This window comes from Somniosus microcephalus, chromosome 9 (assembly GCF_052327205.1).
Source record: "Somniosus microcephalus isolate GS21.2 chromosome 9, FLI_Smic_1.0, whole genome shotgun sequence".
NCBI lineage: Eukaryota > Metazoa > Chordata > Chondrichthyes > Squaliformes > Somniosidae > Somniosus > Somniosus microcephalus.
In genome coordinates, this window is record NC_140995.1 from 191,419,953 (window position 1) to 191,443,012 (window position 23,060).

General features: G+C 42.6%; 1 protein-coding gene across 1 annotated transcript in view; it reads left to right on the forward strand.

Moving 5' to 3' along the window:
• Positions 1–23,060, forward strand: part of grik2 (glutamate receptor, ionotropic, kainate 2) — a 529,211-nt gene that overhangs the window by 252,374 nt on the left and 253,777 nt on the right. The window contains exons 4-6 of the mRNA XM_085998231.1: positions 1,554–1,735; positions 7,983–8,036; positions 9,144–9,317. Of these exons, the coding sequence (XP_085854357.1) occupies positions 1,554–1,735; positions 7,983–8,036; positions 9,144–9,317 (410 nt within the window). The remainder of the gene's footprint in view (positions 1–1,553; positions 1,736–7,982; positions 8,037–9,143; positions 9,318–23,060) is intronic.

Sequence of the window (23,060 nt, forward strand, 5' to 3'; positions counted from 1 at the left end):
CCAAAGCCATTAGCGACATGAAGTATATAACGCCACTTCACTAAAGCTACTTTGCAGATGTATGGAAGGGTTTCCAAAGTCCCTACTCACCCTTCCCCCAGTTAAAATATTTTTCTTACCACCACGTCAAGCGATACAATGAAAGGCACTGTAACTGAGTTGACTGATGTACCCTGAGACAGTCATCAAGTGAAATATTTTATCGCTTCTTACAGGAATTCCCTCAGGCAATCAGTGATCAGTCTTTACAGGAGAAAACCTGAGAATACAACTGCATTTGCTCTGTAAACTAACAGAGAAACGTGTGCACATCTCACCCATTGATTGTGGTTTATTAAGTGCTTCAATGAAAATATTTTGTCTTTATAATTACAGTCTTAAGGCTACTGGCATACATAGGCAGAGTAACAGTGCAGCATATCTGATAACTGTATGCAGACATTTCAGAATTCAAGTAGATTGTTCTTTTTATGATTTACCTTTTACTAAGTGATTCTAGTACTTAACCCAATTCAATGGTGCACTATTTAAAGAGCAGCATTGATACTTTGCAGTTTTTAAATATACATTTTTATCGAGAAAGCAAGGTGGAGGGCCAGGACATTGTGTGACTGAGGATCAATAACTAATACACTATGCTGCAGGCAGTGTGCGCAAATATTAAATAGAAAGATGCAGGAGGATTGAGTGGTGCAGTGGGTCAGAACTCTATACTTTCACCTCTGGGACCTTGAATCAATGCCAGACTCTCTGGTCAACAACCTCAATCCAGCTTCCAGTGCGTGTGAATCCGCAGCATAAAACTGCACACGGATTGGCACAAATTAATAGCTAAGTGCTCAATCTTGATCAGGTAGGCCATTAGGGTGGTTGATGTAGGAAACAAAGAAAAAATCGTAATGATGCGGCAGAGAGCTGCTTCCCTGAGGTTGGGGTTAAAGTGCCTGTTGGGAGCTTCACTGTACTGACTGTACTATACCTGCCATGGAAGTGCTTGATTCTGACACCAAGTGTGAAAAGTAGTGAAGCGTTCCATTTTCTAGCACTAATATTCCACGCCTTGAAGAGCACTAAAATTCACAATTAAAAAAAGCCACATTATGATCGTGAGAGCCCACGAGTGGAATTGTAAATTTATTATGTGCACTCCTCTTCGGAATTAATCAAGTGCATCTTCTATGCATCATTCATCGCCACGGTAATAGTCATTAAAAATAAACGTATATCAGTGGACATGTCAGCCAGTGGAAGGTGATGCAGTTCAGCAGTGACCTTTGACATGTGCAGGATATGAATGTGTGCACTGGCATATGAAAGGTTTAATGGCTGCATTGGCATACAGTTCACACATGGGCACAGATTGATACATCAGTTATCCTTAAAAGAAGATTCATCTGCTGCTAGCAGGCGCAGGCAGCATCATTGTATTTTTGTGTAACATGCAACGAAGTGAGTAAATACCAATTATTTTTCTTACTCTGTGACAGGATAAATTTCCCCCACAAGGTCAGGCATCTTATGTTGTATTTGCATTTTTTTTTCATCTTCTCAAGGGCTGATTCGGTTACAAGAGCTCATTAAAGCTCCATCTCGGTACAGTATCCGCTTGAAGATTCGGCAGCTTCCAGCAGATACAAAGGATTCCAAGCCTTTGCTGAAGGAAATGAAAAGGAACAAGGAATTCCACGTAATATTCGACTGTGGTCACGAGATGGCAGCTGGCATCTTGAAGCAGGTGACTATTTCCAAGCACAGCAAAATTGTGTGTTCTAATAAAATGTAGTGATGCTAGCAGTCCTTATTTCGGCACCATATATGATATTTAAAATTCAATGTAAAGGTCTTTAAGAAAACTATTTTACCTGTTTTTTTTACTCTGCCTACGTTAACTGTTCAGGATTTGTCGTGGTGCAGATATTCTCTTCAGGAACTGATAAATTGGACAAATGTAAGAAGTCACACAACGCCAGGTTATAGTCCAACAGCTTTATTTGAAATCACAAGCTTTCGGAGTGCTGCTCCTTCATCAGGTGAAGTGGAGAAATGCATAAAGACACAGCTTATATAGTCAGAGAATAATGTCAGATGTTTACAGGTAATCTTTCCAACTGCCATTTATCACACCTCGGCAGAGAGATAATCACAGCAATCAAAGGTGTGAATGGTGTCCAAACAGGTCAGTCAGGAAAACATTACATCAAAGAACAATGAGGTGGGGTCATAAGGGGTCAAATGTTGCAGATGCTGGGGTCTGTATGAAAAACAAAAAAACAGACAAAAAACATTTTTTTTGCTGGAAATCACAGCAGGTCCGGCCGCATATGTGTAGAGAGAACAAGCCAACGACAACTCGAGTCTGGATGACCCTACGTCAGGTGGGGTTACATGTAGCGTGACATGAACCCAAGATCCCGGTTGAGGCCGTCCTCATCCGCACCCATGACTGACCTGTTTGGACACCATTCACACCTTTGAATGCTGTGATTATCTCTCTGCCAAGGTGTAATAAATGGCAGTTGGAAAGATTACCTGTAAACATCTGACATTATTCTCTGACTATATAAGCTGTGTCTTTATGCATCTCTCCACTTCACCTGACGAAGGAGCAGCGCTCCGAAAGCTTGTGATTTCAAATAAAACTGTTGGACTATAACCTGGTGTTGTGTGACTTCTTACATTTGTCCACCCCAGTCCTACACCGGCATCTCCACACCATGATAAATTGGAATAAGAGTAATATGTTTTTTTTAAAGTATGGCAGCACAAATTAGTGAATGTGTAAGAGTCCTTAAATTGCAGGTTGTTTACAACATATGCAGAGGTTTACCGATTCTTTTCCCCCTAGCAAAATCATGGAAACTTGCTGCTTAGGAAAAATGTCATATTGTATGGCGAAGTTTTAACTTTTACCACAGATTTCACTCGGGCAAACTTGGCTATAATTTTGCCAATCTATATCTGACAAATTGAGAAAGCTTGCCATAAACAAAACCTACCTTTTTGATGGATTTCATGAGCCCTGAATTTTGCGAAGTTGGAGTACCCATCTATATAGACGATGGCGGGCCACACAAACCCTCAGTGGCAGGTTTATGTAACCTCCTGCTTTGCTCCCACATTCTTGTTTTTGGCCTTTTCTGGTTGCCATTGTTTAGAATCATAGAACAGTACAGCACAGAAGGAGGTCATTCGGTCCATCGAGTCTGCTCCGACTCTTTTGAAGAGCAACCCAGTTAGTCCCACTCCCCCATTCTTTCCCTGCAATTTTTTCTCCTTCAAGTATAGAAACATAGAAACATAGAAGATAGGAGCAGAAGTAGACCATTCGGCCCCTTGAGCCTGCTCCGCCATTTAATGAGATCATGGCTGATCATCCAAACTCAGTACCCTGTCCCTGCTTTCTCCCCATATCCCTTGATCCCTTTAGCCTTAAGAAATATATCTAACTCCTTCTTGAATATATTTAACGAATTGGCCTCAACTGCCTTTTGTGGTAGAGAATTCCACAGGTTCACCACTCTCTGGGTGAATAAATTCCTCCTCATCTCTGTCCTAAATGGCTTACCCCTTATCTTTAGACTGCAACCCCTGGTTCTGGACTCCCCCACCATCGGGAAGATCCTTCCTGCATCTAGTCTGTCTAGTCCTGTTAGAATTTTATAAGTTTCAATGAGATCCCCTCTCATTCTTCTAAACTCTAGTGAATATAAGCCCAATCGACCCAATCTCTCCTCATACGTCATTCCTGCCATCCCAGTATTCATCCAATTCCCTTTTGAAGGCTACTATTGAATCTGTATTCACCACCTGATCAGGTAGAGCACTCCAAATCCTAAGCACTCGTTGCGTAAAAAGGTTTTTTCTCATGTCGCCTCTGGTTCTATTGCCAATCACCATTGTTTAGAAGAGAACTTTAAAAAAAGCTGTGGCCCAACATTTGCGATTGGCGCCTTCCCGTGGCCCGGAAGATACGGAGGCTTGCGATCCTGGGCCTCTCCGGGTACGCGTGGACAGAGTCCCATGTATCCCAGGGGTCCCTGGGATTACGTGGGCTGGCCCAACCAATAAAAGAAGGGAATCCCCATTCATACTTATGGGAGTTCCATACATACGGAACTCCCATATGTATGAATGGGGATCACTTAAAAAATATATGAACGCATGAAATAAATAAAAGAAAATTACATATTTAAAATGAATTAAAATGTCATTTAATTAAATATTTTAAACAAAAGTTTAATTTTTTGAATTTTTTAAAAGTATGTTTTAACGGGCCTATAAATGAACTTACCTTATTGGGCAGGGTTTTTAATGTATAAATCAGTGATAACATTTTATTTTTCTATTTTTTTAAATCTTATGCTGGTCAAAGCAAGCCTTACGCCGGCTTTTACCAGGCGTAAGAACTCCACGGGCATTCAGCGGGCGGAAGTTGGGCAAATAGCGCAGAGGCCCTTTTCCCGGGGATGCAGATGATCTGTCAATTCTTGACAGATCGCAAGTTCCGGGTTTTAGCGCACGCGTGTCACGTGCCTAAACCCGGCACTTGCGTGGCCCCTACAGGCGCGTGTGCACCTCGTACGCACCCGTAGGGGTCGCAAAATACGGCCCTGTATATGTATCAGCACATGGCATGTGTTGCCCCATACACACACACAAAGCAGGAGCAGCTCCGAGGAATTTCCTGACCTTTGTTCAGTGTAGCGAATCACAGATTTCATTATATCTAAACTACTGCTGTATTGAACCCCCTTAGGCTCGATAAATATTTAATTTTGCTTTAAGCTCCCATGAAATTAACATAACTATTGCATTTTCATATTTGTTTTGCCATTGGGAACACTTAATGTAGGTTTAATGATATGTCAGTGATGTAGTTTTAAGTTAACAATATTATTAGCTGGGCAATAGCTGCCTGACCATATAAGGTAGTCACTTTTACATACACTCGCCCCTCCCTACCCCCTGCCCGTCACCTCAAACTCTCCCCTGAGTTAATGCTTCAATTAGAAACTCAACCATGACCAAACAAGAAAAAAATTACAAAATGGGAACAGGGTAATTTGAATGTCAGGGCAAGAGGGGTCACCATTGACCAGAAACTTAACTGGACCAGCCACATAAATACTGTGGCAACAAGAGCAGGTCAGAGGCCAGGTATTCTGCGGTGAGTGTCTCACCTCCTGACTCCCCAAAGCCTTTCCACCATCTACAAGGCACAATTCAGGAGTGTGTTGGAATAGTCTCCACTTGCCTGGATGACTGCAGCTCCAACAACACTCAAGAAGCTCGACACCATCCAGGACAAAGCAGCCCACTTGATTGGCACCCCATCCACCACATGAAAAATTCACTCCCACCACCGGCGTACCGTGGCTGCAGTGTGTACCATCTACAGGATGCCCTGCAGCAACTCGCCAAGGCTTCTTTGACAGTACCTCCCAAACCCGCGACCTCTTCCAGCTAGAAGTGCAAGGGCAGCATGGGAACACCACCACCTCCAAGTTCCCCTCCAAGTCACACACCATCCTGACTTAGAAGTATATCGTCGATCCTTCATCGTCGCTGGGTCAAAATCTTGGAACTTCCTACCTAACAGCACTGTGGGAGTACCATCACCACATGGACTGCAGTGGTTCAAGAAGGCAGCTCACCACCACCTTCTCAACGGCAATTAGGGATGGGCAATAAATGCTGACCTTGCCAGCGACGCCCAGATCCCATAAGTGAATTAAAAAAAGATTCAATCACAAGACTTGCTTTGGGCCCAGCATTTTGTTGCTAGGTGCTACAAAGCTGCTTGGAAGGATTGAAATTATGCAGGACTTCAGTTACGTGGAGAGACTAGAGAAGATGGATTTGTTCTTACATCAAAGGTGGTTAAGAGGAGATTGAATAGAGTTGTTCACAATCATGAAAGGTTTTATAGAGTAAATAAGAAGTAACTGTTCCCAGTGGCAGAGGGTAACCAGACGACACAGATTTGAAGTAATTGGCAAAAGAACCAGAGGTGAGATGAGGAGAATTTCTTTTAGGCAGTGAGTTGTTATGATCTGGAGCACAGTGCCTCAAAGGGCGGAGGAAGCAGATTCAATAATAACTCTCAAAAGGGAATTGGATAAATACATGAAGGGAAAGATTCACAGGGCTATGGGGAAAAGGTAGGGGTGTGGGATTAATTGGATAGCTCTTTGAAAGAGCCGGCACAGACACGATGGGCCGAAAGACCTCCTTCTGTGCTGTATCATTCTATGATTTTATAAATGTATGATTACGGAGCAGCCTGCAATACAGTTCTGTATATTCTTTTCTACTTCGCAGCAATGTGAATTCCAAGTACAATGCTTAAACTTGAAAGATCCAGGGTATAGCATTATTAAAGTGTGACTCTCAATATCACTTAACCATCAGCTACAAAATAATAACTTTAACATCCTTTAATGCTGTCTATTTCTATTGATTTTTAAATAGATGTAACATCATTGGGGAAACTGACTGGGAGGCGTTTATAAGCTTAAATGCAGTAGGCGAAATTTTGTCTTTGTCAATTTGTGACAAAATGTAGCGGTCTTACAGCAATCTATATTCTGAAAACTTGTTGCTCCAGAGGAGTGGGGTTGGTAATGGTGCATAATCGGAAAAAAAAATCAATATTTTCCCTTTAAACTTCTTTTTCTACATAAGAATGCTGGAAACGCACAAACGATTTGCCAGCATTTGAAAGAGGAAGAGAGTTGAAATTTGGGGATTTCACCATTCTTCAAAATGTACGAACATCTGAAATAAAAACAGAAAATGCTGGAAATACTCAGCAAGTCAGGCAGCATCTGCGGAGAGAGAAACAGAGTTAACGTTTCAGGTTGATGACCCTTCGTCAGAACTGGAAAAAGCTGGAGATCGAACAGGTTTTTAAGCAAGTGCAGGGGCAGGGAAAGGGGGAAGGGGAGGAAAGAACAAAAGGGAGAGTCTGTGATAGGATGGAAGGCAGGAGATATTAAGAGACATTAAGAGATGGTGCAAGGCAAAAGGAGATGGTAATGGGACAAGTTTGAATGTTTACTGATCTTTCCCTTTCAAGTGCTGTGCATTTCCAGCAGTTTCTGTTTTTATTTCAGATTTCCAGTACTCCTGCTTTGTCTGTTTAGCTCCATTATTTCGATTGTGAGGAGCAAACAACCTCCACACTTGTGACATCCCATACAAGGCCATCTCATTCTGCTCCACTGGATAATGCATACAAAACAGTCCTTTACTGACATACACGGCACAAATCAAAGGATACCTGGTGCGAGGGATGTGAATCAGTATCAACAGAGATACAGCCATTCCGTTAGCATGCTCCAGCGATCATGTCATTTCAACAGGAAAAAAACCCAAAGGATAGGCAGATGCTTCCGATCCAGTAAGGGAGGACTGGACACCCTTTTAAAAATGCTTATTTTGGTGATTTTCAGCAGAATTAATAGAACTCCACCAGGTTACCACTCTTAAACACATCAAGGAATACTTTTTACTGGAAAGATAATAAGGGAAACAATTACTTTCTGTTACCCTGCCCGATTGCGCTGGTTCATGGAAGATTTTACGTTTGTGATTATGCAAATGAATTTAAGTGGAAACTTGAAGCCTATCCTGACCAGTGCAATTTCAAGTGCATTTTGGATGCAATTTCCCGATTATGCCCAAAACAGAAACTGGTACCTAGTTAAACCTAATAATTTGTAACTGCACCAGGGGCCCTGACAGTGAGACTCACTGCTTAACGATATGGATTATCTTAGTGACTGAATACAAATCACAGCTTCACTATTTTTAGCACCTGATTGACAAAGCTGGAGGTATTTAAACTTGGTTTGCTCTAATTAAAATATTATTCAAGTCATAAAATTTTATCTCTGGTGCATTGTACTGCATATTTCTCATAATTATGTACGTGTAAGACAACTGCTGCAGCTTGACCTGCCCATTCATTTCTTCCTCAGGCTTTGTCGATGGGAATGATGACTGAATATTATCATTACATTTTCACCACCTTGGTAAGCATTTGAACAATTTATTGTCATTACAGGATATGTAAGGATGATGCTAATTGATGAACGGTTGATTTGTTTGTACTTTATTCTCCTTCAATTCACCAATCTAATGCATTGGATAGGTGCCAGTCTGTCGTGAAGCCTGGATAACGCTCTTTTGGCTTCTTATGCTGTATGTGGAGTTAAAGTGTGGAGATGCCGGAGTTGGACTGGGGTGGACAAATGTAAGAAGTCACACAACACCAGGTTATAGTCCAACAGCTTTATTTGAAATCACAAGCTTTCGGAGCGCTGCTCCTTCTTCAGGTGAAGTGGAGAAATGCATAAAGACACAGCTTATATAGTCAGAGAATCATGTCAGATGTTTACAGGTAACCATTCCAAATGGCAGTTGGAAAGGTTACCTGTAAACATCTGACATGATTCTCTGACTATATAAGCTGTGTCTTTATGCATTTCTCCACTTCACCTGAAGAAGGAGCAGCGCTCCGAAAGCTTGTGATTTCAAATAAAGCTGTTGGACTATAACCTGGTGTTGTGTGACTTCTTACATTTGTGGAGTTAAAGCTTATACTTGTAATGTTCACATATAACTCATTATTTCCCAGTACCCCAAAACTGTGAAAATCCTTACCTGCCTCAGCTTTACCTTCCTCCCAGCATCTACAGGCTTTTAAAGCCCAAGTTTGGCTCATCTTCTGCCGTACTCTTTTCAACCTTGGTGATGTCCAGTATTAGGTGCTAGATCTGTCATTGAGGTTTCTCAGGTTAGAAATAGTGCAGCTTCATTCATAGTGTGCAACTGAGGATTTTTCCCAAATACGACATTTACATTGTAAAAATGTTACACCCTGAATGCTGGAGCAGTGCCATATTTAACACTGAATTAATTGTTTGTGACAGTGCAACACTGTACCAGATTATATTCATACACACAAGATATCACAGCTCTCACCAGTCTTAGTTATAGACACAATGTCATGTGCGGACAGGGAAGCTGCAATGGTCAGCATATTCCGTCGGCTAGTCTCCTTTCTTGCACAGAGCTTTTGAAGAGACTTAATTCAGAATAAACAACAACTTTTCCTGACACCAGAAAATTTATTTCAGGACATCTTTGCCCTGGACTTGGAGCCTTACCGCTACAGTGGAGTGAACATGACAGGGTTCCAGATTCTCAACACTGAGAACAGCCAAGTCGCCTCCATAATTGAAAAATGGTCGATGGAAAGATTACAAGCACCCCCGAAACCAGGCTCGGGTTTGCTGGATGGATTTATGACGGTATGAAGAAAGATTATAAAAAGGTGCTGCATGCAATCACATTACAAAATGTCAGAGTTTCATTCAAGTAGAAAAATGACACCACAACTGCAATATGGAACTATATTCTTGGTCCTATTATAAATGTCAAAGGACAAAGAGAGAAAAAATTTAATGCATTTTTACATTGTAAAGTAAACTTCACTGATTCACTGTATTGCTAAATCAAACTTCATTGATGTCCTAAGTTATAGCAGTTGGAAAGCCTATATAACTTTCCTTTATCCTTCACAAGTAATTTGTGGGTTTTATCACTTGGAAGAACATAAGTTAAGATGAGAAAAGGTCAGTCAGCTATCGAAGGTCTTCTTTCTAAATTATTAGTTTTGCGATAATGGCATCTCATTATATTTTGAATATTCACTGCTTTTACCTCCATCTCTTTGCTTGGTAGATTATTCTAAATATTTATCATTTTTCAAATATTCTTTGGTATCAGTTTTAAATTTACTTTTCACTGATTTATATCCATGTACTCTGATCCGATTCTCTTGCCATATTTTGAAGTATATTGGCCCAGGTTTTGTGGTCAGTGGCAAGCGAACAGCACTCGCCATTCATTACACTGACAGCTGCCCACAGACTTTTTGTGGGCTTTTGCATGGCAACTTACAGTAATTAGACAGCCATTACAGCACGGCGCCCTCTACAGGGGATCTAGAACCTCTGTGAACAGGTCAAGCAACAGAGTATCTCTTCAGCCAATCAGATTGAAGAATCCTTACCGAGACACACAGGCCTAGAAATTCAGTGGGCTTTGCGCCCAGTTACCACCCAAAGAGGGCTTCTGCGCCAGTCTGGAAACTTCGGGCTAAATTCAGTGACGCGCTAATTGCGGCGGTAGCCGGTAGCGCTGCGCCGCCACCGATGACGTCATCGGTGTGCGCAGTGCCCCGGTTCCGCCCCGACACCGGCCCGACCCCCATCTTCAGTAGCGGCCGCCTCTTCCGTGGCGGCCGCTAATAACATTCAGAGACCGGGTCCGTACTGCAGCCTCAGTGGGGCGCTTTAAGGTGGAGGTGCGGCCGGCCGCTTTTTCGGCGGCCGCCTGCCCGCACCTCCTTCCCCGGCCTCCTCCACCCCCCCCCCGCGGCATTGCCGGCTGGTTTCCGGGAGCCCGGCACTTCTCCGTTGTGCCGGGCTCTTTTGCCGGCACTCGCGATCGGGGCTCCGGCTGTTGCAGGCACCTCCCCCTTAAGAGAGGGAGGAAGGCCTGCAGTACCGCAGCCTGCCGCTCCGCTGCGGGTGGCGCTGCGGCAACTAGCGCGCCGATATTCAGTTTCAGCGCCCCAAGCGGGGTCGGCCACACCCTTGAACAGCGACCGTCCTCGACTTGGGGCGCTGAAACTGAATATCCGATGGGCGCGAGTGGCTCCGCGCCCAGCGGTAAATTCTGGGCGCAAGCGAGCTGGCGGGGCTATACCTAATTTCTGGGCCACAAAGTCTAAACCAGAAAGTGTAAGTTGAATATTTAATTCAATGTAAAATCATGTACCGAAAGCGAAATAAAGAGAGGAAAGGAAAGATGGGATGAAGAAAGATAGAAAAAAGAGACTGAAAGGAAAAGTAAAAAAAAGTTTTATTTTAATTTTAAGTTAAAAAATGTTTTTCCAACAATAATTAAAATCTGAAGGAATGAGACTCCACACTTGTAAAACTAAATTTTCAGTGCCAGAGAGGTTGGTAGTAGTTAAGACTTATCACACTGTTAAAAATGTACTTATACTTGAATGGACAAGCCCTAACTTTTTCTGGCGTGTTTAGTGGGTAAATACCACAACTTCATGCCCTTCATGTGTTTGAATGCCAAGTCTCTCGGTGGGGTACCGGTGTAGCAAAGCTTGTGGAGGAGCAGGGCAAAACAGCAACTTCCTGATTTCTGCGTTTAACTGCGCATGTGCGGACACCAGAAGTTGCTGTCTGATTTATTATTTAATAACGGTGAGCGCTGATAGCCTCACTGTTATTCCTACTGCAAAATCTGGGCCATAATTTAGCAGTTTATGTACTTTAGTGAGATCCTCCACCTTACCCATCTTTTCTACACTGCAAAGGTTACCTTTCTTTAATTATTCCCCATAGTTTATCCTCTTTATACTTGGGATAAATCTTATTGTTCTTTTCTGTGCCCTTTCCAATGCATTATTTAACTTTTATTTGGTCTGGTGACCAAAATTAAGCACAATATTTGGCGTGTAGTCTGACCAGTGCATTGCAAAGTTTTAGGGCTTGATTTTCCAGTTTCCCACCCGCATGGAGTGGGGGGACCTGGGAGACGGTGGAAAACCCGGAAGTACGGGTTTCCCGGTACACTGTGGAGTGTTAACTCCACAGCATGCCAGTGATGTAAAGGGCGGGTTCCCTGCCCGCAAGTCAGCCTGATTGACAGGCTGGCTTCCAGTCGGGCGGGGATCACGGACCAGGAGGCCACAGGACCAGGTAGGTGCTGGGCCCAGGATGGTTGGGGGGGGATCCAAGCCCGGGGGCGGGGCTTCCCTCCCCCGGGGGAGGGGTTCTGATCCCCTGGGGGTGGGGCATCCGATCCCCGATCCCGGGGCTAAGTCGCGATCCCCGGGTGGTGGTGGGGGGGGTGGCGGGGGTAGGTGTTTCAAGCCCGGGCGGGTCGAGTCCGATCTCTGCTGCCAGGAAGGGGCGGGCTGATGGTGGGGGAGCTTGGGGGCTGGGAGGAAGCACTCATGCTCCTGCCGGCCCACAAGGATTGCTCCCAGCCGAAGCTCCCCCCCCCCCGCCACTCCCCCACGCCTCCAACCCACCCTTTCTTTCCTGAGAAAATTCCGGCGTTAGTATTACTTCTGCAGAGATCTTGTGCATTTGCACTGCCCAACGGAAAGCTTTCTGCACTGGGAATGTACATTGGGAATTCAGGTATGGAAATGGGAGGGTGCCTTAGGCTATTTCACCCATTCATGTTAATTTTAATGAAAGGACAGAAAATCCTATAAGGCTGCTGACCTCCGAGATGGGAAGGCAAATTTCTAAACTCTATCCTGTATTCTACCGTTCCAGCTATATATCCTGGTATTATATTCGGCTTTTTAATTGCTTTGGTACATCGTCTGGATATTGAAAGTGATATGCCTACTTTTTACATTTGTACGCTGTCAAGCGGCTTTAAGTAGCTGAGGTAAATGAACCCTAAAATTACAATTGCCCAGCGGTTTGGCTGAAAAAAGTTGGAGAGGAATATTTAGTTAAAATCCCAGGGTTGCCGAAACCTTATAAACAAAAAGCAGCGGATGCTGGAAGTCTGAAACAAAACCGGAAAATCCTGGAAGCAATAGGCAGGTTGGTTCGTGTCTGTGGGCAGAAGAGACAAGATAACATTGAGGTGCGGTGTGGGTTTGATAGATTTTCTTCCTTCCATTTCTATCCGTTGCCCCCCCACCCCCACCACCTCAGCTATTCGCACGCTTCTGTGCCTTTTAAATGTCTTTGATTTCTCTTCATTAGGCCTCCTTTCATCTCCTATCAATATCACTTCAGCCATTTAACCACCTCCTGTTTTCCACTTAAGCACTTTCCAGGCCATTCTATTTCTTCTCTCTCAGAAGCAAAATACCGCGGATGTTAGAAATCGGAAATATAAACAGAAAATGCTGGAAACACTCAGTGGGTCAGGCAGCCTCCGTGGTGAGAGAAACAGAGTTAACGTTGCAGATCGATGATTGACCTGAAACATTAGCTCTGTTTCTATTTCTTCTCTCTGCGTTTTCTTCCCCCCCTTCCTCTTCATTCGGCTGCTTTTTAAATGCTGTTGACCTGTGCTGTCTTCCAGTTCTGACAGAAGGTGCACTGCAGCCTGAACTGCTAATATTTCTGTCCTCCCCACAGATGGTGAGTGGCCTGCTGAGTGTTTCCAGCAATTTTCAGTTTTTTACCGCAGAACCTTTATCCAGTTGTGTTCATGTAAAAATTGCAGTGACAACAGCTAATCTGGACAGCTAGTCACAGCAATAGAAACAAAATGCTCCAAATATGCACCTTTTCCCAATGTACCACTTAATCTGCCTGAAGTTAGAGCTTTGCATGCATAATTAAGATGACCTAACAAGCCTTGCGGCTTCATTAGCATAACGATTCCCCGCTAATTGCCTCAACTATCATCTGTTTTAGCCTGTGTACTTTAATCTTTGCTGTGTTGTATTGTGACAGCACTGTGTCGCATTCCTCAACTGTGCTCATTCGTTTGGAGGCTGCATTTTTTTATTCATAACCTAAGCAAAGTAATTTTTAGTCAGCAACAACAACAACTTGTATTTATATAGCGCCTTTATCATAGTAAAACGTCCCAAGGTGCTTCACAGGAGCGTTATCAAACAAAAGTTGACACTGAGCCACGTAGGGAGATATTAGGACAGGCGACCAAAAGCTTGGACAGCACCAGACAACTTTTGGCAGAACAACCTTAATCCTTAGATTAGGAAAAAATACCATGCTACACAAAATAGGATGCACCTGTTGCAATTTACAAAGTATTCTTAAATACCACTGGATGTTAGCAATTCAAAATGTGCACAATCCACAGTTGGTTAAACTTTTAGTTGAAAGCTGAGAAGTTTGCATTGATGAAGAATTGGATCATTCTTGAATTTGTGAAACTATCCTTTTCAATACTGAGTACTGAGTTGGCAAAGAACCCGAATAATCTGCTCCAGAAATGTAAGCCAGTTCCATTTTCCCAGTGGGGAGTGGAGCTTGCAGTGAATACACTGCGATAAATTGCAGGCACACAGCCTGTCATTTTCTGTCCATTCATTTTAATAGGGAAAAAATTATGGGCTGGGGCCCACAATCTCCCACAACACGCTCCCTGTGAGTGCTGTTCCCCACTGGGAGTGTGAAATTGGCCCCTTTGGTTGTATTTTACAACTGCTGTGGTAAAACTAAAATTAAAGCCTGTGCAGTTCTGTAGGCACGTTGTTTTCTGGACTTTACTGATTTGCAACCAGCCATAATGTGCGGGTATACTTCCATCAGTAACTTGCATTTATATAGCGCCTTTAATGTAGTGAAACATGCTTCACAGGGATGTTATCAAATAGAAATTTGACACCAAGCCACATAAGGAGATACAGGAAACTCTCGATTTACCGGCACCTAAATAACCGGAAATCTCTGTTAACCGGCAAAATTCAGGAGTAGGTTCAAGTAAGTTTTACTTCATATTAGTTGCCGTTCCTGGATCTGTGGCTGTGTTATCGGGGTTCCTGCACTTGTTGCTAAGCAACAGGGACGCTTGATTTGTGACCGGGCTTCTTGCACCTGTTGCTAAGCAACAGGGAAGCCTGGATTTGTTGCTGTGTACGGAGCTCTCGTACCTTTTAACTATACCACTCTGTAATCCGGACTTTTTGATAAACCGGCACCATGCCGGTCCCGTCGGTGCCAGATAAAAAAGAGTTTCCTGTACTAGGACAGGTGACCACAAGCTCGGTCAAAGAGATAGGCGCCTACCCACTGAATTTATGCTACGGACTTCGTGATGGTCAAAGCAATTAGAAGCTAAATCAATTTGTTGGTGACACCTTGCCTATGTCTTAATATCAGTTAGCAAGATTTTGTTTTGAACTTACCAAACTTTACATCGAGTTAATGAGCCAGTTCAGAAGTAAAATTTGACAGGCTCCTTCACCGATATTTCAGTCACTTTCAAAGGAAAACAAAGACATTTTCACACAATGGCTCTACCGAGCCTGAAGCGCACTGGCTTTGGCCAAACTGAATCCTGCATCTGGTGGAACAGTGTCCGCAGCATAAACTGTTTCAATGTAAAAAGAAAAGAAACAGCTATCTTGAACGGTTGAGCTCCCCACAGTACAGTAGATAACAGAAACTCGTTCACGCAATGTTAAATCAAAGGTCACTGTGATAAGCTACCAGGTGGTAGACATTTGTACCTGCATGTGTTCTTGTAGGAAAAGCTAGTTATGTTCCTTAAGCCCAGTAATATTCCCAACTGAATGTAAATAGCAATTTGACAATCTTTGTGGTTGAGGAGTGTTTTTCAACACTGCAAAGCTACACTTTTCTTTCTAGTTCTACTGAAATTGCTGAAGAACTGAACAAACTAACAGCTATTTCTTGTAGTGGTTTCTTTTACTTTATTTTAAAATGACCCCTTTTTATTGTTCCCCAGTCATGTTTTAGGAACATGACAGATGGCTGAAATATGGGTCTGAGTGATGATGTGGACTTTTTTTTAGTTCAAATTCAACTCAGAAATAATGGCTCTACAGAGCCCGAAGCACATTGACTTTGCCCAATCTGAATCTTGCATCTGGTGGAACAGTGTCCACAGCATAAAATGGTCCATAATTCAGCATTAATTGACGTCGATTCTAGAGCAGTCTGACAAGGCCGATTGCTATAGAAACTGAAATGATGCACTGGTGCAGTGCAGGTTGTACTTTAGATGCTGAATTTGAGTCCCTCCAAATCTGCACAGGGCACTTCCAGTATTTGGCTTCATCTCCCACTTCAAGTTATCAGGTCAGTCCACGTGTAGGATATAAATTACATCCGTGTTTCGTCATCATCTATCCTCTATATAATTCAAGTCGCTTTTTGAATGGTTTCCAAAGAAAGCCTTATAGAGACGGCCAAATGTAAAGTCCTGTGTCTAAGATGCGAAAGAAATACATCATTGGGTTTTGCTCTGTTACCAAATGAATGATGATTTTTCACCTATATATGTTTTGTGCAAACAATAGATTGACTTAAACTTTACAACCACTTCCAATCAAATTATAATATAGATTTAAAATAATACCAGACAAGACAATGTGATGGAATGCAAAACCTTTCTGCCTCTGGAGTTTAACCAATTTAAAAAAAAAACAATAAAATTATTTGCTGAATTTGTATATTTATCACGATGAGAGATGCTCATGGGAGAGATCGCGAGATGGGGAACAAATCACATTTTTGACTTTTGTCACCCAGCATCAGTATCAAGCACTCCCAGTTTGGGTATAGCATGCCCAGATGCAGCATAAAGCTGCCTTTACTCTGTCCCAACAAACTGCGCTAACTCCAATCTCAGCACAACATTTGCTACTGTGTCAGTGTGAATGTTTCCACTTCTTACATTAGCCCTCATTTTAGCCTTTCTCAGGGAAATTTCCAATTTAATCCACTTTACAATTTTATGCTGCGCACAAGGAACTGGGGTAAAACTGATCCAAACCTGCTTCCAATTGAATCCTTACAATTACCATAGAGGAAAAACTCACCCCTCAACCCCTCCCTTGGTCTGGGCTGGAAATATGAAACTTGGTCTTTATACAAACACATTTTTTCCAGTATCAGGTTGAATTGAAGATGTTGTGAAAATGTAATAATGTAGTTCTATTCCTGTCTTGAGTATATTTTAGTATAATTTTCCCTTTTTCTTCTGCAGATCAATTGCACTTTTCTTTTGTATACAAATGCAATTTAGTATTTTCAATTTAAAATACAGAAGTGCACACAGAGCCAAGGCAAACTGTGTCTGTATGATATCTCTGTAGGATACCTCTGTCCCCCCTCAGCAGATTTGTGACTCTTTAATATAACTACTTGTTGAAGCTGGAGATTAGCTAAGAATCACCAGCTTTACGGAAGAGAATGTGAGTGGAAAGATAAGAAAGTCAAGATGAAATGAAAGGATAAAAAAGGGTGAAAAGAGAAAGAATACAAAAAGGAAGGAAAAGAATGCAGACAGGTGTGTTTTATTGTAGTAAAATGTTAACAGATGACATGTCACCAATGAGTGAAATGCGGATTAGCTCTCAGTACTACGGAGGTCAGGGGTCACCAAGGGAGACAGGCCATTAGATAATACTCACTGCGGGAACTAAAGGATCGAAAGGCGGTAGCACAATCTGATCTGACTAGGATGCCTTGTTCTTTTTCAGTTTAAAATGATGTGTGGAGTCATGCAGTAACAACAGTCGGTTAGGGCTACAAATGATATGGTTCTACTAGAAATAATGGATAGCTTTTTTAAAATTCAAATTCAGGTAGATTTTGAGTTTTGACAGAGTTGATGCAAAAGCAAGTAAAATGTTCATTACTTTTTACACATCTCTAGAAATTACAATAACAGATTTAGAGCACTTCACCAGCTTGTCAAGGGATTGATTCATACCTGCTTAGAATTGGGAAAAGAAATTCTAAAATACTGATTATTCACAAGCTCTTGCATTTATCGCAAATGGAAAAAAAGGATTGAGCGTCCCTTCATCATGTAAATCTCATAAAGAAATGATACGGCTGTCCTCCAATCCTCTCGAAAGCCAATTCCACCCTTCCAAAACATATTGCTTTTCCATATTGAGTTTAAAACGCACAAGGCAACAATCCCATTTTCAAATGAATTGTTATGAACACCATGAGAGGCAGGTAGAAAATTGGGTTACTGAATTATTGCATAAATGTTTTAGAATATAAAAACGTACCTAAGTTTATCCTGACTGCCAGTTCGATCTCAACGGCAAAGCAATTTGATAAGTACACCCTTGAATTGTGGATATAACAAGTGGATGTGATAGATCTATCTGGATAAAATGTATTGAACATGATAAGGGAAGTATAATATACCCTCCTGCAAAGGTAGCTTTATCCTGTAGTCATTAACTCTTTCTGTAAATGGGTAATCTTTAAATAATTCTGTCTCAATCAGTGATAGTTATGGTTTGATTCAGCATTGGGTAAATAATCATTTTAATGGATTCTGACTTTCTTTATAAAGAAAGGGTTGTTACCTTCTATTTTATTTAAAGCCACATTAAAGAGGCCTAGTGGTCCAGAGCAACGAAAGCCTCCTCTATCAGGGGTCCCATGTTAAATGAGTTTGGGTAATCTCAATTCATCTGATTTTAATTCTCAGGAGGAAGATTGATTGGAATCAGGTTTCAGTGCCTTCAACCAGTCTTTGGAGCTTATCTAAAAGGTTTTTTCAAGCTGGGACTTGGTATGGATATACCCTCCCTTGCCCTCTCGGTGTTTAACTGGTTGGAAAATAGAACATAAGAACAGGAGTAGGCCATTCAGCCTCTTGAGCATGTTCAATTAGATCATGGCTAATCTAACTCCATTTAGCCGCTTTGGTTCCATTCCATTAATACCCTTGCCGAACAAAAATGAAACAGAAACGTGGTCGTTTTTTCTAAAAGATATTGGAAATCAGGATTCAGTTGAGGGTAACTGTAATCGGGATAGATGTCTCAGAAATTTATGCTCAGCGAGAACACAAAAAGATTGGTACAAGTTATACTAGGATACCAATGGGTGGCTCACAGAGCATAATACATGTGTTGGCAGTCTTGGTTACTTCTGCACATAAGCTTCTAAATATAAGGGACGAGGTTCCAGCAAAATATGTTTTTTGCCATTTTTTTGGGGGTTTCTGCATATCTTCCAAAGTTATGGCAAATGATCGGGAGAGCCCGACAGAAAATTCAACTCCAATTTCTGGGAAATAGGTCTGTGGCCAGGAGAAATGCTGTGGTGCTGGTATTTCGTTTTAGACCAATACAGAATGGTAGGGTGCAATTGTAGCTGCTGTTTTGTTCTTAGCAGACATGAGCCTTAGAAACAGTTAATTCTGTAGGAATTATGCCAGAAGGGGAATCATCAGATTACTCTGGGATCAAGTTTTGAATGAAATTATTTAACTTTCTTGTGCTTGATTTGGCCGATCCAGTTGCCATAATTTGACGGAAGATTTTTGTGCCTGATCGTAGATTTCAGCTGACCTTTCAACAAATGGGGTGTTCAACAACTTTCACAAAGGCATGGAAAATAACTCCATCAGATGGATGGGCATTTGAAACATAGAAACATAGAAGATAGGAGCAGGAGAAGGCCATTTGGCCCCTCGAGCCTGCTCCACCATTCAATGCGATCATGGCTGATCATCCAAGTTCAGTACCCGGTCCCTGCTTTCTCCCCATATCCCTTGACCCCTTTAGCCTTAAGAAATATATCCAACTCCTTCTTGAATATATTTAATGAACTGGCCTCTACTGCCTTCTGTGGCAGAGAATTCCACAGGTTCACCACTCTCTGGGTGAAGAAATTCCTCCTCATTTCTGTCCTAAAAGGCCTACCCCTTATCCTTAGACTGTGACCCCTTGTTCTGGATTCCCCAACCATCGGGAACATCCTCCCTGCATCTAGTCTGTCCAGTCCTGCCAGAATTTTATAAGTTTCAATGAGATCCCCTCTCATTCTTCTAAACTCCAGCGAGTACAAGCCCAATCGACCCAATCTCTCCCCATACGTCATTCCTGCCATCCCAGGTATCAGCCTGGTGAATCTTCGCTGAACTCCTTCCATGGTAAGAATATCCTTCCTCAGATAAGGCGAACAAAACTGCACACAATACTCAAGATGTGTTCTCACCAAGGCCCTGTATAACTGCAGCAAGACATCCTTGTTCCTGTACTCAAACCCTCTTGCTATGAAGGCCAACATACCATTTGCCTTCTTAACCGCCTGCTGCACCTGCATGCTTACCTTCAGCGACTGGTGCACAAGGACACCCAGGTCTCGTTGCACTCCCCCTTCTCCCAATCTATTGCCATTCAGATAATAATCTGCCTTCCTGTTTTTGACACCAAAGTGGATAACCTCACATTTATCCACATTATATTGCATCAGCCATGCTCCTGCCCAATCACCCAACCTGTCCAAATCATCCTGCAGTTTCTCGGCATCCTCCTCACAGCACACACGACCACCGAGCTTTGTGTTGTCTGCAAATTTGGAGATATTACATCTAGTTCCTTTGTCTAGATCATTAATATATATTGTGAATAGCTGAGGTCCAAGGAACCAATCCCAGCGGTACCCCACTAGTCACTGCCTGCCACTCAGAAAAAGACTCGTCTATTCCAAATCTTTGCTTTCTATCTGCCAACCAGTTCTCTATCCAAGTCAATACCTTGCCCCCAATCCCATGTGCCTTAACTTTACACGCTAATCTCTTATGCGGGACCTTATCGAAAGCCTTCTGAAAGTCCAAATACACCACATCCACTGGTTCTCCCTTATCTATTCTACCAGTTACTTCCTCAAAAAATTCCAGTAGATTAGTCAAGCACGATTTACCTTTTGTAAATCCATGTTGACTTTGTCCGATCCTGTCACTGTTTTCCAAGTGCTCTGCTATTACATCTTTTATAATGGACTCTAGCATTTTCCCCACTACCGATGTCAGGCTTACTGATCTGTAATTCCCCGTTTTCTCTCTACTACCTTTTTTGAATAGTGGGGTAACATTAGCTACCCTCCAATCCATGGGTACTGTTCCAGATTCCATCGAATGTCGGAAGATGATCAGCAATGTGTGATAATAATAATAACTTCCGGGAAGTTATGTCATCACTTCCTGTGAACTGTGAACTGTGAACTATGCACTATAAACTTGGTACATACATCACTTCCTGTCATATGTCACTTCCTGTTGGACTGGTATAAATACTGAACTATTCAGTATTGTAAGAGGCTTCTACCAGAGGCATGGTGAAGACCTCTCTTGTATATAGTGTGTTTATAAGTTGCTTAAAGCTTACTTTAAAGTTACTTGATGTGTGAGACTCCTTTTTCTTACATCAATTTAAGGAACTTAATATTTACACTCACAAATACTAGACCTTCGGACAAACTCGGAGTTAAGGATCCAGGGAACCACCCATCATGGAGAGAATCCTTAGACCTATTCGTCTGGACTTGGACCCGAACACACCAGCAGCTGGCAGGGTATGGAAGCATTGGTACCGTACTTTTGAGAATTTTCTGGATGAATGTAAAGCGGATGCTCCTACTAGACTGAGGATACTTATCAACTATGTGACCCCAAAAGTGTTTGAATATGTTGATGAATGGGATAATTACGATGAGGTGATTCGGGCACTTAAGAAACTGTATGCCAAGACTCCAAATGAGGTCTATGCTAGACATCTACTGGCCACAGCCCGACAAGGGCCAGGGGAATCGATTAACGAATTCCTTCAAGAACTTCGCAGGCTCAGCACAGATTGTAACTTTCAGGCAGCCTCAGCTGAGCTGTACCGCGAAGAAATGATTCGTGATGCTTTCATCTGCGGGATTGCCTCTCCATTTATACGCCAGCGTCTACTAGAAAGTAAAACACTTGAGCTACAAAAAGCTTTTGACCTAGCTTGTTCTCTGGATTTGGCAAAGAGAAATGCAGACCTCTATCAGCTGCCCAGATCGCGATCTGCTGCTGTAACTGCAACCAGACAATTCAAGCGGTCTCAGGTGAACCCTATCATGGGGGAATCTAATTCTGATAATTCTGATGAAGAAGAGGAGGATGACCCCACTTTAGCAGCCTCTTGGCAATCTAGGAAGGAATGCTTCTTTTGTGGAGATGCTTTTCACTCTAGGAAAACCTGCCCTGCTCGCAATGCAATCTGCAGTTATTGCAAAAAAAAAAGGACACTTTGCTAAAGTTTGCCTATCAAGGGCCTCTACGAGGGCCAATCCAGCTAAGGCCTACCGAACTGCCCCAATTAGGGCCTAACAAGATGCTCCAGCTAGGACCTATCAAGCTTCCTCTCGAGCTCTCTCCCGAAGAAGCACACCGAGAGTTTTAGCCACTCTCTGTGCAACGACACCAATTACAGCTGCTTGCCCACAGAACCTGTCTCATGCAGCTACAAAAGTTTCAATTAAAGGGCATACCTTAGATGCCTTAATTGACTCAGGAAGTACTGATAGTTTCATTAAAGAACAGATTGTTGCGAAGTTGAAACTACATGTCTTCCCATCGGACCAGGCAATTGCGATGGCTCAGTCATCACTTAATACCAGAATCTCCGGCTTTTGTATTGTTGATATGACACTTAATGGTCACATGTATCCCTCCACCCGACTTTCGGTACTCAAGGACTTATGTAGTGATCTCCTCTTAGGGCTGGATTTCCAGAAACAGCATAAGAAACTCACTATTGAGTTCGGCGGATCCAAACTTGGTCTTACTATTTCTAATATACCGTCTAAATTACTGTTTTGTGCATTATCAGCAGCTTCACTGGATGAACCCTCATTATTTGCCAGTATTCCGCCTCGATGCAAACCAATAATAACGAAATCGCGGTGCTTTAATCAGGAAGACCAATCTTTCATTGAGGCTGAAATCTCTCGACTTCTAGCAGAGGATATCATCGAACCATATTCATCGCCCTGGCGGGCTCAAGTCGTCATTGTCAAGAACCCTCTAAAACCTCACAAACAACGACTATGCATTGATTATTCGCAAACCATCAATCAATATACCAACTTGGACGCCTACCCATTGCCACGCATTGATGATATGGTTAATAAACTGGCCGAATACAAAGTGTTCTCAACTTACGACTTAAAAAGTGCCTATCATCAGGTACCCTTGAAGGTCTCAGATAAGCAGTACACGGCCTTTGAGGCTAATGGACGGCTGTACCAATTTCGTCGCCTCCCATTCGGGGTTACTAATGGAGTGGCTGTCTTCCAACGGGCAATGGATGGCCTGGTTAAACAGGAAAATCTAAGGGACACTCTTCCCTATCTTGATAACATTACTATTGCAGGTCACGATCAACAGGAACACGACGCCAACCTCCAAAAATTTCGGGATGCCCTCCATCGCCGTAACTTAACCTTGAATGAATCCAAATCCGTTGAGTCGCAACCGAC